This window comes from Gigantopelta aegis, chromosome 2 (genome assembly GCF_016097555.1).
Source record: "Gigantopelta aegis isolate Gae_Host chromosome 2, Gae_host_genome, whole genome shotgun sequence".
In the NCBI taxonomy this organism is placed as follows: domain Eukaryota; kingdom Metazoa; phylum Mollusca; class Gastropoda; order Neomphalida; family Peltospiridae; genus Gigantopelta; species Gigantopelta aegis.
Genome location: NC_054700.1, coordinates 47636195 through 47655397, shown reverse-complemented (window position 1 = coordinate 47655397; position 19203 = coordinate 47636195). Strand labels below are relative to the sequence as shown.

General features: G+C 34.8%; 1 protein-coding gene across 1 annotated transcript in view; it reads right to left on the bottom strand.

Moving 5' to 3' along the window:
• LOC121386478 (COP1-interactive protein 1-like) overlaps positions 1-19203 on the bottom strand; it is a 53748-nt gene that overhangs the window by 34067 nt on the left and 478 nt on the right. The window contains exons 2-15 of the mRNA XM_041517396.1: positions 11322-11443; positions 10995-11059; positions 9994-10273; positions 9473-9535; positions 8622-8687; positions 6623-6813; positions 6022-6153; positions 5228-5320; positions 4682-4742; positions 3377-3426; positions 2320-2688; positions 1740-1892; positions 974-1104; positions 313-481 (exon numbers count right to left, since the gene is read on the bottom strand). Of these exons, the coding sequence (XP_041373330.1) occupies positions 313-481; positions 974-1104; positions 1740-1892; positions 2320-2688; positions 3377-3426; positions 4682-4742; positions 5228-5320; positions 6022-6153; positions 6623-6813; positions 8622-8687; positions 9473-9535; positions 9994-10273; positions 10995-11059; positions 11322-11415 (1917 nt within the window). The 5' untranslated portion in view covers positions 11416-11443. The remainder of the gene's footprint in view (positions 1-312; positions 482-973; positions 1105-1739; positions 1893-2319; positions 2689-3376; positions 3427-4681; positions 4743-5227; positions 5321-6021; positions 6154-6622; positions 6814-8621; positions 8688-9472; positions 9536-9993; positions 10274-10994; positions 11060-11321; positions 11444-19203) is intronic.

Genomic DNA, 19203 nt, shown 5'->3' with positions numbered 1-19203 from the left:
AGATGCTATTAGTTCTTTAACATATAATAGTAAATGCAATATGCGGTGTAGAAAATAAAATAAGAAAGCCAGCAGGCTGTTATTACTGATTAACAGCAAAGAATCTTCTATACCGGTATGCATTTTCCAAAAAGTTTATTTAAAACTTTTATGACATTTTTATGTTTTACACTTAAAAATCCCTTATGAAATCATTAATCCTTATTTACTCTATTCATTTCACTGTATTAAAATTTAAATTAGAAATTGCATTTTCAGAACTAAAACTTTTTCACATAAATATTTCATAGAAAAACCCCACTTCAACGTTACCTCGACAACTTGAGGATCAGGAACTGCTACCGGCATGGGGGCTGCTTTAGGAGGGGGAGGAACATCCCCACTCTTCACATGTTCAAGAGTATCAATCTTGTTATCCAGGGAGCTAACCATCAACTCAACTTCACCAAACTGCGTGTACATCTCCTTGGCTGAATCAGGTCTGATAAAAGAAATTAAAAAAATGTATGACAAACAAAAATGTCTTTATTGTCCATATATTTAAAAGTATCTTAATTCAGGGATGGAGTGGGTTGGTGCTGGATGTTATGTACTGTATGTCCCCAAATTTGTACTAATATATTTATACAATTTATAGTTAATATGAACTAAATTACAGATAATAAGCATTAATTTAAAATTATAGTTAATAAGTATTATAGTTAAAAGTATTAAATTATAGTTAATAAGTATTAAATTATAGCTAAATATTACATTATAATTAACAAATATTAAATTATAATAAATAAGTATTAAATTATAATTAATTATAATTAGTAAGTATTAACTTATAGTTAATTATAACTAATAAGTTTTAAATTATAGTTAAATATTAAATTATTATTAATAAGTATCAAATAAGAGTTAATAAGTATTAAATTATAATTAAAAAAATAAGAGTTAATAAGTATAATGATAGTTAAATATTACACACTTGTCATCCTCAGTTGGAGCTCGTCCATTTTTCTTCTTGAAATCAGCCTCCCAATTCTTAATGTCAGCTTCAAGACGTTTCTTCTCCTCTGCCATCATAGTTTTCTCTTCATTCACTTTAGTAATGTTTTCCTGTTAATACAACAAATATGTTTGGGATTTTTTTAATGCAGAAGTAAAATGCTGATTGTCTAAAATAAACATCCTAGAAAATAGTCATCTCTTTAAAAATACAAATAATAATAATAATAAAAAAATTATTTATAGAAGGTAGCTCAATTAGTTCTAGACTATTCACTCTTGAGGCCTTCTTACTAATTATGACAATAATAATAATCATCATATTAATTATTTTTTTAAATAATTAAAAAAAGAAGAAAAGAAGTGTTTATTGTATCTTGCATTAAAACATATTTTTTATCTGCTATAATCAATCCATTATTTCTTCATTTCTCCAATTTTCATTTAAATAATGTTATATTTTGGAATTTTCAATCTCGTCACTGATTAATAAGCATTGAAAATTGAAAGGTAGATGAGGTTGGAATGGAGAAGAGTAAATAAATAAAAATTAGGCAAAAACACCAGCAAAGTACCATTCATCCGAATGAATAGACTGACTGACGGAAACTGACTAACTGTATGTCTGTCTGTCTGTCTGTCCACCTGCCTGCCAATTTTATATGGTTGACTGAACAAATGAAAAAATAAACAATTTAAAGACATCAACATCAAAATATTATCGGACTCCCAAGTCTGAAAATTACCTCAGCTGCAGCCTTGGATGCCTCGGATGACACGACAATCAGTGACAGAGCCTTGTACTGGTCCTCCAGTACCCGGTATTGTGAACACAGTGAGGCATTATCTTCAGCCTGGGACTTCATGCTCTCAAAACTAGCCTTCCATTCTGCTGATTCCTGAAATGGGAGGAAAATAATAATAATAAAAAATATATATATTGGTCTAAATTTATTTGTGTTTTGTTTTTTTTAATTTAATAATCAGATATATATATATTATTAGAGTAGTTACAAAATTATTTTAAAAAATTGCCGATATATGTAGTTTTGTTATCCAACTTTAATTTTTTGATAAATTTATCCAAAGAAACCCCCACCTCCAAAAACAAATTTGGCTACTACCAAGATTAAAGTTGATGATTCTAGTTTAAGAAGTATATACTTTTTCGGTTTTATAAAAAAAAATCATTTTGATTTACTACAAAAACAAGGATGACTAGACATATACTGGATTTGCTAAAAAAATTAATTTAAGAAATAATTTATAAATAACTGTAAAAAACCCAGATCAGTATCTTCAAATCATAAATATTTTAAAACAAACCTGTGTAAGTTGTGCAACATCTGTTTGTAGTCTGCTAATCTCTTCCATCCAAGTCTTCCTTTCTTCATCAAAGCTATTCCGGCTTTCCTCCATGAGTTGTCTTTCCTGAGTGAGCTCTTCCCTCTCATTCTGCATGTCATGACGTTCTTCCTCCTGTTGTTCCCGCTCCTGTTCCCCCAGAGCGACCGCACCAACCAACACAGCGGTCGAGGTTTCCGTTTTCTTCTCGGCAGAAAGCACCTCCCTGGTTTCCTTGACAATTGGGATGGGTACTACGGAAGCTTGTGACAAGGCTGTTTCAAGTTCATGCAATTTCTCTTCCTTTTCAGTGAGAAGAACTTGCATCTCAGATTTCTGTTCCAGCAATGTCTACAAAAAGAGAAAAAAAAAGAGACAAAAATGTAGAACATTAAAAACCTTTTTTAGAACTAATACTTATCATAACCTCAAAATATAGTGTATATTTCTCTCAATGTTCCATATTTCCCTCCATATTAATGAATCGACAAACATTTTTCCAGAAGACACGTAAACACCTAATCTAGTATTAAATATCAAAGAAAAAGTCTATGCTACGAAACAAAGAGCCTGTGTAAATATGTGGATTTTATACACAGGATGCAAGGACTTTAAGAACTGTACTTTATAAACAGGTGAAGATTTAAAGCAGTGTCCTTTATCGCTAGATGAAAGAAGGAAAATGTTTTATTTAATGACGCACTGAACACATTTTATTTACGATTATATGGCGTCAGACATATGGTTAAGGACCACACAGATATATAGTGAGGAAACCCGCTGTCACCACTTCATGGGCTACTCTTTTCAATTAGCAGCAAGGGATCTTTTATATGCACCATTCCAGACAGGATAGTACATACCACAGCCTTTGTTACACCAGTTGTGGAGCACAAGTTGGAACGAGAAATAGCCCAATGGGGCCACCAACAGGGATCGATCCTAAATCAACCATGCATCAAGAGAGTGCTTTACCACTGGGCTACATCCCACCCCTGCTAGATGAAATGCAAAGTAACATCAACAAGTTTTAAAATACCTGCTTTTCTTTCTCTAGCTGTTCAAATTTGGAGACTTGTTCTTTTCCCGCTGTAAGAATCAAATATATGTCACTAAATATACAGAAACTATGTAGAAAGAACTGTTTGTATAATATCTTAACACGCAGTCTAATCAACAGCTCTTAGGTATCTAATATGGCAATTATAACATCTGAGAAGAAATCCAACACTCCTACTACATAGGTTACTTCTTCAAATTAGCAGCCAGGTTCCTTTTATTTGCAATGGATTAAAAAATACACCTATGGGTCCACGTAAGAGACTCGATCCTATAAAAAGTATATAGAAAGTATGCAAAATCAGTAAACGACCGCCTGTAGTAGGGGAGTACAGTAGGTGGTTATAAGTGCCTCTTAACACCATAAAGTTTGTTTTATTTAACGACACCACTAGAGCACACTGATTTTTTATCTTATTATCAGCTATTGGACGTCAAACATATGGTCATTCTGACAGTTTTTTAGAGGAAACCCGCTGTCACCACATAGGCTACTCTTTTACGACAGGCAGCAAGGGATCTTTTATTTGCGTTTCCCACAGGCAGAATAGCGCAAACCATGGCCTTTGTTGAACCAGTTATGGATCACTGGTCAGTGCAAGTGGTTTACACCTACCCATTGAGCCTTGCGGAGCACTCACTCAGGGTTTGGAGTCAGTATCTGGATTAAAAATCCCATGCCTCGACTGGGATCCAAACCCAGTACCTACCAGTCTGTAGACCGATGACCTAACCACGGCACCACCAAGGCCGGTGCCTCTTAACAATGCCAGAAGTAACTACTGAACACTCTCTGAAGTAGTCAGACTAAGCCCACAGCTAAACCTTATGGGGGAAATGGCAGGTATGTAGCACAGAAATAGCCACAAGAGACAAGGACTGGGATGTGGAGGTGAACAATGAAAAAAGTTGAAAGATATGAGGAGCTGCCAGATCAGGAAGAAATGAGATGGAAGTCAAAGGAGAGAAAGGAAAAATAAAAGTAAATAAAAACAATCAGTAAACATCAAAAACAACAAGACATCCAAGCTTTCTGCTGAGAAAACAATTTGAAATGCCTGTATGTTACTTCTTAATTTAATCTGTGCTAAAGTGATTGAGGCAATTGAGTAACTTTACCCAATTCTAGCAGTTTGCAATTGAATTATTATACATTTTTTTTAACAACAATATAATTTTGTTACATTTGGAACTTTCAACTGTAGAAACAATGCCAAGAAAAGGTCAATGTATTACTACCTCTACTACAGTATCTACAATAAGAAAATATTGTTTAATTTCTCACCTGTGGTTGCCGATGCATTTGCCTTGTCTACCAACAATGTCATTTGTCTAGCAATTTCCCCCTAAAAGTGAAACCAAGATACACAAGGACATGTTTTCTTTTGTTTTGTTATAAGTGAATGATATAACAGACAGCCAAATCTATTTAAGCAGGTACCATAAACTATAAACCATCTAATCAGGGTCTCAAATCTCAAAATCTCAAAATGACACATTACTACAATTATACAGTTCTTTAACATAGTATACCTAAACAGATCATATAATTTTTGTACATAGTTTGAATCTCAATGAGTTGAAGATTATGACAGAGTCATCTCATCCGATGAATTTCAAGGATATTTTTTTAATTTGTTAAGTTTGCATTTCTTCATCATTCAAGATATTGGTTCTGTTTTAAGGATCTTTCTTCTAAATATAAAAATATATTTTTTATTAAATTAATTAAAATTACTAAATAAAATATAACTGATTAAACATTTGATTTTTTATAGAAGTGCACCTTTAATGGCTTAAAATACTAAAAACATTTTTTTTTTTAACAAACCTTTTCTTTTTCTACACGATCGATTTCTACTTTGTTTTTCACAAGCAAAATCTTCTTATCTTGAAGCAGCCGCTTGTTTCTTTCCATTAAACTCTGGAAATACATCACTGACATATAACCCTTGATTCAATTGGACATTTATTATTTGTAAATCTAGAAATGTGAGCTAAAAAAACCCCACACAAGTGTTTTGTGAGTGAACATTGTCAAACATTATTGCAAGCTCCTTTTTCATCAATATCAACAAATTCAAACAAAGCACTGTGTTTTTTATGCACTTTTTTTAAGCCAAACATAAAATTAAACATATATTAATCTTAACATTACCATTTGACTCTTCGGGGCAATACAGATTTTTTTAAAAACGAAACAAAAAACAAATAATAAAATAATAAATAAAAAACATAAATATATTCATGGATCACCAATACCTCCAGGGGAATAGTGTAATCTGGACCTGGGGGGGAGGTAGTGTTCGAATTAGTGTTCGAATATGAACCAATTGGATCCTTTTTCTATTTTGTGTTTGCACCACCAGAAACTCCATATGTATAAACCTGTATGTTTTAGTTCTGAAAGCAGATCATTTGCTTCAGCGGGGAACCCCCCTCAGTCTACATCCCTGACATCCTCATCCAAACTTTGAAGCAGATAACAGAAGGAAAAAGTACAATATTGCTTAATGAGTTCAATGGGGTTTTATGTATCCATGTTCAAAATTAGCTCTTAAGATGTAAGTTGTCAAATAGCGAGAAAAAGACAGAAAAATCTGAGATTATAATAAAAAATCTTACATTAATCAGTTCTTTGTAGTAAGTCTCTTTCTTTTCGAGCTCGTGTCTGTGAATGTCTATCACCTGTCTGAACGTCTTCACCTTGTCAGAATACTGGTGTCGCAAACAGATCACAAACAAGTTAAACTGGGACTGAAAAATAAGAATACTTTAACTGTAGACAATGATGACAAGAACACAAATACTCTATATAATACCAACATTAGGGTGATAACTGTGTGGTTTGACTTTTTGCCTCACTGTTGAATAACTTTTCTATTCTGGCAACTTCATCTCATTATTTCAATTAGGCTGCAATCAATTCAGCCGCATAATTATGTTGTCCGTTGTCTGACAAATTGAATCAGTTTGTGTGAACATACCTGTCTGTCCCTGTTTCTGCACATTTATATCCATCTGCAATGCAATCAAAATTGCTGGACGATGGATAACTTAAGTGGGTGCAGATGAAAAAAACATATATATAAAATTTACCACAGCCTTACACTTTTTTAATAATGCACATTACTCGGGTTCACTAGTCATTTCTTTAAAACATTCATCAATAAACCAACATCATGAACAAGAGCTTCACGAAAAAATATTTATTTTATATATAAACCTGGGTTTCATCTTCGATTGCCTTGTAGTACGACTCGATATCATGGACAATGCGGATGTGATTCGTCTTCATATCTTTCATGTCGTCCACCACGTGCACCAGGTAGTCCCGGGCATATAGGTACGGGATGTATGCATGCTGCTCTTTCGCCTCACGCTCCAGGGTGGCAGCCGACTTAATACTCACTATGTCTGTACAAAAATAAACAATCAACAACAGAATAATCAGTTTATTTCATTTCATTCTAGCAGGAAAAATACCATCAGTGGATTTTGCTCTTTAAAATTGTTTTTACACTCTTTACCCTACAAAGACCGACCTAATAATGGATTTTTTTTTTTGGTACTAACAGACACAAAATGTACCTCTCAAGATGATCTAGTTTGCCAAACGTAAGGAATTTTTGTTTTAAAAATGTTTGTTAAAGTTTGTTTTGACTAGACCAAATTGATTTATTAATCATCGGCTGTTGGATGTCAAACATTTGGTCATTTTGACATATAGTCTTAGAAAGGAAACACGCTACATTTTTCCATTAGTAGCAAGGGATCTTCTATATGCATAATCCCAAACACTGGACAGCACATACCACGGCCTTTGATATACCAGTCATGGTGCACTGACTGGAATGAGAAATAGCCCAATGGACCCACACATCCCGCCCCTGAATGTTTGTTAATGACACTGAAGCTTATTTTAAAAATTACATCTATTTGGTGTCATATAGGCTACCTATACTAAATACCAGTAATACTAAATTAAATACATACCATTGCATTCGATGTTTGGCATAGGAAAAGAAAAATTCTGCAGAATTAAATATCTCGCCTACCAGGGCTAGCTCTGGCACTCGCCAAATTCGCCAATTGCGAATTTCAATAACAACTGATGAATTTTATTTTAATTTGGCGAAATAATTCAATAAAGTATATACTGTTTGAAAATAACTGTGTTTCTGGCATTTTTAAAGTTTAGTAGATAATTTGGCTAAATTTTCTGTTAACCCAGAGGTAGCTCTGCCTACCACAACAGAGTGACATCCCACATCCTCAACCCCATCCAATTGTTAAATATCCGCATTTACACAAACAACCAATTTGCATACTCACTGCCCAATGTTAAACATTCATTCATTCTGATGATCTGTTGATTGATTGCAAACATATTTTATTGTACAAAGAACAAAAGAATTGGGCACAAGTTTGACAACTTACGAGGCCCTCTTCTGTTAACGGTAAGCACATGGAAATATTATTTACATTAAGAATAAAACATATATAATTATGTAAACCTCAGTGTAAAGAGCAGATCATCAGATGACACATTAGGCTTTCTGCCAGAAAATAATTTGAGATTATGTAATAAAAACAAAACTGATCACAAGTACCCCTACTAGGTGGTTCTGGGTTTAAAATCTTTTGAAACTGGACATTATTAACAGCAGTTCTCTTACTATAGTAGTGTATAATAGTCAATGTATACAAAAATGTATAAAAATGGATTCATTAATTAGTGGTTTCCCTAGCTTGTTTTAGCATGGTGCAGCACCATGCCTCAATAGTCTAGCACCATCTTGCCTTAATCAGTGCCATGCTGCCATGAGATTAAACAAGCCTTTTTCAATAATTAATTCTAAAATTGCCTTTATAAAACACCCAAAAAGGTATTATTAATTAATAAAATATGCCTTTTATATCTTTTGCCATTCATTTATTAAAGCAAGCACATAAATTATATTAATGTTTAGTTCAATTAATTTTTGTGTATTTTTAATGAAAAACAAGTGCCCTGAAAATGGTGAGAATGCCCCCAAAGTGTTTGGTCTACCATGCCTTGTCTAATTTCTAGGGAAATCACTATTAATTTCCAAGATTTCAAGGTACATAATTTTATCCTTTGTACCTTTTGGCAGAAAGCCTGCAAATTGCCAGTTAGTCATTTCCTCTCAACAGTCCCTCGTAAAATGAAAATAAATGCATGCCTCACTGACTATACTTACCCGAGTTTTCTTGTTTATTCTTGTCTACAGAAGAAATTGAGAGAACACTAACTGCACTTGAACGCCCTGTGTTTACGAGAAAATTATTCATAATTAATTACAAATACTGAAAGATGGAATCACACCAACACAAACAGAAAAGAGTGAATGCAACTGAAACCCTTGATTATAATGTCAGGAAGTTAACTGTGTTACTGACATTCAATTCCACATTACATCTTTGTACTTATACAAACATTAAAACATTAATAGTCACTGAAATGTTGGCTACAATATCAAGTGTTTCTTCTTTCAGTATATATATTGCACATATTTATTAATAACAGGTCAATTTTATTTGTACATATGTTTATTGCCATATATGTATTTTCTATTTGTTCATAAATGTATGTATTGTAATTTTGTATTGTTTGTACCTGAGGGCCTCAGGGAAGATTAGCTTTTGCTAACTGTGTTACCCTCACTCAGTAAAGAATTTATTATTATTATTATTAATATTATAATCATAAAACAATTAATGTTTGCCGTGTCCTGACCAATTCATAAAAATTATCCCCAACAAACATCTTTTCAGCCATAATGTCTACTGCCTTTCTTCATTATTCAATCTAATATTGCTCAACAAAAATTAATAAAAATAGAAATAAAATAAAATAACATTTTAAACAAAACTAAATTCTGACTAACCAATCGATCCACTATTACTACTACTACTGACCAACTAGCCCAAGTAATCTGGCCGTAAAAGAGCAACATGGACATATGAACAGTTATGACACTCTCATTATGGCCAGACGTTTTAACAGTATTTTGTAACCATATGTTTGGCAACATGTCATTACTGAGCTTACTTGTTTTCTTCTTCTCTGCTTTCTCTGTTGGAGTACCTGACTCACTGCGGTCAGTCCATGCCTCTGTAAGAACAGAAAAAGAGAGAGTAAAATTCATGCTAAACAATGCAACAATATTCATACTTACATATTAAGAAGATGACTAAGGAAACTAATCACAGTTTTGCAACGTGAAAACAACATTTCATGGTATATTACCTAAGTAAATAATAAATCTTCTGGCTAAATTGTTTTTCATTCTTTACTTTTTTTAAAGTATGCCTTTTATCTTCTTCAAAACTAGTTGATATTTCTAGCTTATAGCAACTTAATCAAATTTATTTCTTTGAATAATGATTTCTGTACATCTGGCCTATTTTCTGTCATTTGAATGTTTTAGTATGGAAAAAAATATTGTTTACATGCCTATAACAAGAGTGAGAATCATTTCACACGTACATTTCTGCACATATCAGAATACTTACCTTTAATGATGAATGATTAACTAAAGATACTTTTACTAACAGTTAACATCAATTTACCTCTTGCTGACAGATTTGATCGCAGGGACGAAGAACTTCCCATCTGATTTGACGTTCCCGCTTGTCCGTCTTTCACCGGTTCCACAGAGTTCTTTCCAAATGGGGAAGGACTCCGCCTCTTCTCCTTCGGTGTGGATACAGCCAAAATCGTCTCATCTTTAGTTTCTGTCTCCTCCTTCTTGCTACCACTTTCCACCTCTCTTGTTCCTTTCTCCTTAGACTGGCTTCGTTTCTTGGCCTTCTTGTACTTAGCAGTTGATTCACCTGTGTTTTCATTGTCCTACCAAATAGTATATATATATGTATATAAAAATAATAAAATACTTCAAATAAAATAGTGTAAGTGTAGCAAGATGCTTAAAATTTAATCAATTAATGAACATGAATTTTTTTGGTCATTTCTATCTTTTTTTTTTTTTTAAATGCCACAAAAATATAACAGAGAGAAAAAGACATATTTTGTTAGGACATCACAGACATGTAGTTGATGATAATGGTGAAGCCACAGTATCTTTATTTCAGTATGTAACTACTTGATAGTAGCTTGTCGTCAGTTAAGCTATCTTGGTATTACCTGAGCCTGGGATAGAAACCATGCAGTGTCTGCCGTTTAATCATCTACCATTTAAAGTCATACACTCAGGAGACAAACCCATATTCATACAGAGAAGTGGGTGAAACTCAGTATATGTGGCCTTACACCTCCCCATTGAGCACAGTGGCACACTTGCTCTGGGATGGAGCTGGTACTTAAATGAAAAATCTCCCATTGCCTCAGCTGGGACATGTACCCAGTACCTACCAGCCTCAAATTCGATTGCTAAACCACTACACTATTGAGGCCAATAATATGAATGTTTTCTCTTTGTGGCATAACAATTCTTTTACAGATTAATCATGGAATAGCAACACTTTGTTGAAATCAGGTACCATTTAATGTTCATTTAAGCAAATAAAAACTAAATAATATAAAAAGTATCAGATTTTACAAGTTTGTTTACCTTATCTGTCGAGTCCAAAATATTTTCTTCTGGTGCACTAATAACTTTTAAAGGATCTCTTGTTTCTGAAATAATATCTTAAAAATTAATAATAAACAAGAAAAATAATCAACATATCTATTACAGACATATAAATCTTTATTAAAATTCAATATATTCTATATACTCAGTATAAAATCCACTTTCACTAAAAAGATAATCTTGTGTTTCTTAGTTAAAGACAAAGAAACACAACAGAGGGAATTAACGTATACACCATTTGTATTATACCAGCAACAAATGATCATCTGATTTTTCTATTATAACACAAGTCATTGAAATATATACCTTCTTTAGGAGGAACCTCTACTTTTTTTTCTTTAGGCTTTATACTGATAGCCACTTTCGGCAACTTCTTCTTGATTTTCTCTTTAGAAGCCATAATGATGTTTCTCCAGGCCAATATTTAGCTGGAAAAAAATTTACTGAAAGTTTTATAAATTCCTCATTATCTTTTATACATTTTCCTTGATGTTCATAAAAACATGTATCCTGGAGAAATCAACAGTTGTGCACATGACAAACAATAAAATAAACACGTAAAATTAAATATTATTTACTTATCTAGTAAATAATACATGTGTACTACACTATTTGTTATTACTATCTACTGCCAAATTCATTTGCTAAAGCAAGTTTTTAAATAGAACCCACTTTTGTCATACTACGTAATAACGAATAGTCGCACACTCCATTCTTATTATGTGTTTGACAATTTCCGTCTTTAGACCCTTGTATTTGTTATTAGAGAAAACAGACTTTTCATAAATGTAAATCATTTATCAAAATATTTTTCATTTTAGACATATTCTGTTAATGAAGCAGGAAGTGCTGTTTTTTTTCATTTGTTAATAAATGTGATGTCACTGCATGCTTGCAGGGAAAATTGTTTTCTACAAAATATTGATCAGAGATATTTATAGTTAATTGCAAATTAATTAGCAACTGTATACTGCTTAAATGTTTAAAAATTGTGTAGTGATCTCTAAAACTTGAAAAATGTTATGTGCACAACTATTCATTATCCACAATTTACATTTAAAATATTTAGTAAATTGCAGTGATTTCTCTCTTACAATATGACAATCATTTTCACTTTTATCAAATGATAAATTAAATTCATTATAAAGGCAAATATTAAAGCAGAGAAAATAATGCTAACTTATAGTCCGTCCTATCATTCTATATAAAAAACAAAATTGTTAATAACTTCAGTTTGGTTTGACATAAGAAGAAACATAAAAGTGTTTTGGAAATAAGAAAATAATACTATTTTTGTGTGCAATTTAGAAATCAATCAGTTCAGAAATAAATAACTTGTAGTGAATTCCATAGTATGAGAAAAAGGCGTTCTCTGTGGGATGGACTATACAGTGCTGTCCGGTGTATCAGCTCACCTAACCATTCAAGGACCATTTTCTATGTGAACACTGTGAAATATTTAATAAAATGTGTCTCCCACAAACGAAGCAGTGCATAATCTGAAATAAACTACAAATTGTTTTATGTCTGTAATAAATAAACATTTTAAAATTGTGCATAAATGTAGACACCCCCTTGTATCCAAAACCATTTGCATGTCCAGTGATTTGATACAGTAGATGTGGATCGGTGACCCTGCTATTTATAGGCCACCCATGACCTCACTTTGTAGCTCATAAATGCTACACTATTGTCCCACAATTATTTTAGTACTTTTTTGTTTTGTCTTGTTAAAAATATTACTATGAAAATGAACGATCACACATGACCCATCTCATGACTGTAATATTATGGGTTTATTTGTATAGGCGTATGAAGCCCCTTAGCACTACTTCAACATGTAGTTGAACATAGGAATATGTAACCGCTTTTGAGCCATAACAGTTGGAAGTAAACGTTGAGTTGTAAAGTGTATGAAGCCCCTTAGCACTACTTCAACATGTAGTTGAACATAGGAATATGTAACCGCTTTTGAGCCATGACAGTTAGAAGTAAACGTTGAGTTGTGAAACGTATGAAGCCCCTTAGCACTACTTCAACATGTAGTTGAACATAGGAATATGTAACCGCTTTTGAGCCATGACAGTTGGAAGTAAACGTTGAGTTGTGAAGCGTATGAAGCCCCTTAGCACTACTTCAACATGTAGTTGAACATAGGAATATGTAACCGCTTTTGAGCCATGACAGTTGGAAGTAAACGTTGAGTTGTGAAGCGTATGAAGCCCCTTATCACTACTTCAACATGTAGTTGAACATAGAAATATGTAACCGCTTTTGAGCCATGACAGTTGGGAAGTAAACATTGAGTTGTGAACCTGGTCTTTATTTATCATGTCAGTTATAAAATATCAGCATGGCTACAAAATATAACATGGTGGCAGCGGTTCAGGACTTCCGACATCACGCTCATTGACACAAATAACATTACACTGTGAAGTCAAAGAAACACAACCAATTGCAGAAATTAGTACAGAACAAAAACTAATTAATTTGTATCCTGACAGATTCCAAGGAATAGGCAGGTTCAGAAGAGAATGTCACATCACTGTTGACTCGTCAATTCTACGGGTCGTACATGTACCTAGACGATGTCCCATTCATCTAAGAGATGAAATTAAAGCAGAACTTGATGCAAATGGAGAATATGCAGGTCATTGAAAAAATGACAGAACCTACAGACTGGGTTTCAAGTATTGTGTACAGCAGGAAGGCAAGTGGGAAGTTGAGAATATGCTTAGATCCAAAAGACTTGAATAAAGCAATAAAACGATCACATTACAAGACCCCAACACTGGAAGAAATAACTCACAAGTTTTCTGGAGCAAGAGTCTTTTTTAAGCTCGATGCAAGACATGGATATTGGTCAATTGTCTTAGACAATGATTCAAGCAAGTTGAAAACATTTAACAATCCATTTGGTAGATATAAATTTCTGAGATTTCCATTTGGCCTCAACCTGAGCCAAGATGTTTTTCAGCAAAACATGGACCAGATACTAGAACAATGCCCAGGATGACATAGCTGTGGTAGACAAGGACAATGAAGAGCATGACAAAAACCTTAGAAATTTTATGGAGAAAGCAAGAGAACATGGTCTTGTCTTCAATCCAGGCAAGTGCGAGATCCGCACCAAAAGAATTAAATTCTTTGGCCTTGTTTTCGATGAAGGTGTGCATCCTGACCTGAACAAAGTAAAAGACATAAAAGAAATAAGCAGCCTCAAGACCCCAAACAGCTACAAGAATGTTTAGGTATAGCAACTTACATGAGCCCTTTTATTCCAAATTTGTCACAAAACACTGCTCCCTTCAGAGAATTGATCAAGAAAGATAGTGAATTTGTATGGTTAGAGTCTCATCAAGCAGCCTTCAACAAAATCAAAGACAAAATATGCAAAAAAATTACACTCACTTACTTTGACCCTACTTGTGAAACTACATTACGAGTTGATGCTTCGTCAAAAGGATTAGGAGCAGTACTCCTACAGAAAGACAAACCCATAGCTTTTGCATCCAAATCATTAACTGCCAACATTGAGCGTGAGATGCTTGCAGTAGTGTATGGGTGTGAACACTTCCATACTTACATATACATGTATGATAAACGATTTATAGTTGAATCAGACCATAAGCCACTGGAGATGATACATCTCAAGAACTTGGCTGCAGCACCTCAATGCTTACAGAGATTATTCTTGCAGATTCAGCCATATGATATGAGAATCACATACAGACCTAGCAAAAATATGTTTATAGCAGACGTGCTTTCAAGATTGCCTAGTAAAGATGCTTCAATAATCGACCTGGATGTACAAGTGGCTTTAGTTCAATTTTCATCTCAGAAATTACAGAGCATACACGAAGAAACGTGCAAAGATGATGAGCTTCAGTTGCTGAAAGAAATTATTCTTGAAGGCTGGCCAGAAACACAGAGACAAATAACGTCTAAGATGAAATCTTACTGGCCATTACGAGATGAACTTGTCATTGATAATTGTAAAAGGAATGGGAGGAACTCAAACTGTTATAAACATTATAAAGGGAATATTCTCGGAACAAAGCATTCCTGAGAAGCTAGTCACTGACAATGGACCACATTATTCATCATCTTCATTCAAACAGTTTGCTGAATCCTGGGGATTTGAACACGTTACATCAAGTCCCCACTATCCACAATCAAATGGATTTATAGAATGACAAATCCAGTCTGTGAAACATGTACTACAAAAAGCGAAAATCTCTAACAAAAGTCCTGCAATCGATCATCAACTGGCTTCACCAGCAGAACTTCTCAATAATAGGAAAATGAAAGCCAATTTACTAGTGAAAGTGCACAATAATACTGACGACAAAGATGGAACAAGACAACATCTCCAAGTTCGACATGGTCTTCAAAAACATTATTATAAGAAAGCCAGAGATGAGCTTGCAACACTAACCCCTACACAACCGGTTTGAGTGCAAGACGAAATATCAGGCAGACGGACACGAGCTACAATAGTGAAACAGTGTGATGAGCCACGTTCATATGTGGTACAGACGCCACAAGGTTCCATTATGCGCCGAATTGTAAAAGGAATTGAAAATAATCCTAACAGAAAACAGTACTACACCAGATCAGAAAGACATGTGAATCGACCTAAGTTTCTTGATGACTGAACTAATGACATAACTGTTAAATTTCACCTAGTTTCCATTTTAGTTAAGTTACCAATTGAACAGTTTACCTTTACAAGTGAGTTGTGTTAATGTTATGTGATTTCTTACAAGCTGTAATACATATGTTTATTAGTAAATAATGAATGATTCTAGTGAAATCCCATACAGAGAATAAGACAATTGATCACACAGTAAATATTATACAAAAAACAACTGAGAAAAACTTTTTCAAGTGACAATTGATTATTTAGTTAATGTTAAACTTTATAAAACAAGGGGGATGTAATATTATGGGTTTATTTGTACAGGCGTATGAAGGGCCTTAGACTACTTCAACATGTAGTTGAACGTAGAAATATGTAACCATCTTGGAGCCATGACAGTTGGAAGTAAACCTTGAGTTGTGAACCTGGTCTTTATTTATCGTGTCAGTTATAACATATCAGTAGGGCTACAAAATACAACAATGATCAGTTTTGGAATTGTTTTCTTGAGTAGCACAGTACTGCAGATGCATACATGTTCACTGTCATGCATGGCTAAGATGCCTACATGGATTTTTTCTCAGATAGATTGTGCACACACATGGATCTTATTTTGCTTTTATTTTTTGTAACAATGTGACAATTGTGAACTGGGATGACTGTCAATTAAGGTGTAAAAATTTTCATTTTGTTTGCATTTGTCTGTGTTTTCCATTTCAGTTTAAATAAAAATATCCCCCCCCCCCCCCCCCCCCCCCCAAAAACAAAAACAAAAAAATTTATACCGTTTACTATAATTTTAAAAATATGGGAAAGGTGTTTTTTTAGACTGGTTTTAACATTCTTAATATCAATAAGGCTGACTTACTTCGCATATATATAAACGAAAGCACAGGTGAATGATTTATTTTGAAATTATGATATACAACCGTGTCCGGTGTATCGGCGCACTTAGTATTTTGCTTGAGTATGCTTAGGAAGTTGTCATGTTGTCGGAGTTTTTAACGAATTAAAGTTCAATTCCTTTTTCAATGGTTAATCAAGTATCAACATATTTATTGTTAAGGGTGCAATTATTTTTAAAAATTTAGAATTATCAATAATTATATAATAATTTCAAAATAAATCATTCACCTGTTTTCGTGTTTATAAACGCGAAGTAGATCATCCTTTATGATATTAATTAAGAATGTTAAAACCAGTCTAAAAACACCTTTTCCGCATTTTAAAAATTATAGTAAACAGTATAAATGTAATTATTTTTGTTCGGTTATTTTTTTTTATTTAAACCGCAAAAGAAAACACAGGCAAATGCAAAGGACTTCTGCCTGACTTTCAAGCGATGAAGTTGTGTTTAGAGAGCGTGGAGATTTCTCCCCCCCCCCCCCCACCCTAGGGGCTGTGCTCCGATCGCTTGGGCCATTGTCCAAGTATAGGATTGAGCACAATGGCGACTCGGCTACCGTCACGCTATTATACGGCAGTGACAGGAAGCAAGCTACAACCAGCAGAAGACGGAGGAGGCGACCCAAGTCTTCGCAGGGGGGACCTAACTTGGCGGCTCAACCGCCAAGGGCGGTCCCACCGGTCCCGAAGAGGAGAGCGAGACCAGGAGCGGCGCAGGGTGATCCAAACCCGGTGGCTCAACCACCGGGGGCGGTTCATTCTGCTCGACCGAGTTTACCTGCTCGATCGAAGCACTCGCCAGGAAAGACCCAGGGGGGACCAAAGCTGTCAGCTCCACTGACAGTGGCGGCCCCTTCTGTCGATCTACCGAGTACCATGGACACGGGCCACGTGGTCATTGATGAGCCACCGGCAAGTCCACCACTACCTCCGGTAGTTGTTGTTGAAACCACGGCGGTCCAGCGAGAATTCAAGAAGAGGAAGATGTCATCGACCACCATACCGATGACGTCTGATGAATCCGATTGGATTCTCGTTTGTGACAGACTGCCAACGAAATACACAGGGGCGGTTATCGGTGACTTCACCGATAACAAACATCTAAAGGGACCTTGGGACGACAAGCACTGGCGCCAACTTCCATCCGGACAAGGGAAGTACCAGCTACAAGGTGCCCTAAACTCCGACAAACTTTATGTGACAGCTCATCAGGAAGGACTGTACAGGCAGGGGCTCCTGATGCCATCGATGTAAAACGGGACCATCCACCGCATCTTAAAGATGGTTCTACGAGACATCTACCCAGGAGCCATCGACCGCAACATCCAGGTCTTGACTGAAGGACTCCCCAACTTCAAGCCTGAACAGTCCATCAACTCGCCATGAATCCTGCTGCGCCAACCTTAACTAGGACAGGTAACCTCCTTTTTGGGCTTAGTTGGACTTTAAACACGTTTTGATCGAGCTTCCAAATTGTTATGTTTATTTTTTTATAAATAGTCCAACGCATTTTACTTTGGCGCCCGTTCAATTGCTCAAATCACCTTAAAACCTTTTCGGCCGAGCAATCAAACTTATTTTTGGGTTTAAATTCTTAGTCCAGACATGATGTTAGGTGCAGTTATTCTCCGTAGACTTAGGTTTTTCTAGTTAGATCCGAAGGAATCGAAATTCAGCCAGTCAGAACACGGCCCATTTTCGGTGTCTACTAGTCGGTCCGCGCAGTCGCTGGACGCTACTAAATACTTATTCAAAATTCTGCCCACTTCAAACTCATCCCCCCCCCCCTTGTCCTGGACTTAGTCACTGGCAAAGGCCAGAGATTAAGCCCAGGACAGGCGTGCGTGAAACCTTCGTGGTATATATGCACGAAAAAGTTTTAAACAACAACAGCAAATGCAAACAAAACAAAAATTTTACACCTTAAATGACAGTCATTCCAGTTCACAATTGTCACAAAAAATAAAAGCGAAATAAGATCCACGTGTGTGCACAATCTACCCGAGAAAAATAAAATCCATGTAGGCATCTTAGCCATGCATGACAATGAACATGTATGCATCTGCAGTACTGTGCCACTCAAGAAAACGATTCCGAAACTGATCATGAGATGGGTCATATGTGATAGTTCATTTTCATAGTAATATTTTTAACAAGACAAAACAAAAAAGTACTAAAATAATTCTGGGACAATAGTGTAGCATTTATGGGCTAAAAGTGAGGTCATGGGCGGTTTATAAATAGCGGGGTCAATGATCTACATCTACTGCACCGAATCACCGGACATGCAAATCGTTTTGGATACAAGGGGGTGCCTATATTTATGCACCATTTTAAAATGTTTATTTACTACAGACATAAAACAGTTTGTAGTATATTTCAGATTATGCACTTCTTCATTGGTGAGAGACGCATTTTATTAAATATTTTACAATGTTCACATAGAAAATGGTCCTTGAAAGCTTTGGAGCGCCGATACACCGGACAGCACTGTAGCCTAATTATTGATAATTCTAATAATTTTTAATTGCATCTGTAACAATAAATATTTTGATACTTGATTAACCATTGAAAAAGGAATTGAACTTCACTTTATTAAAAACACCAACAACATGATAACTTCCTAAGCATACTTAAGCA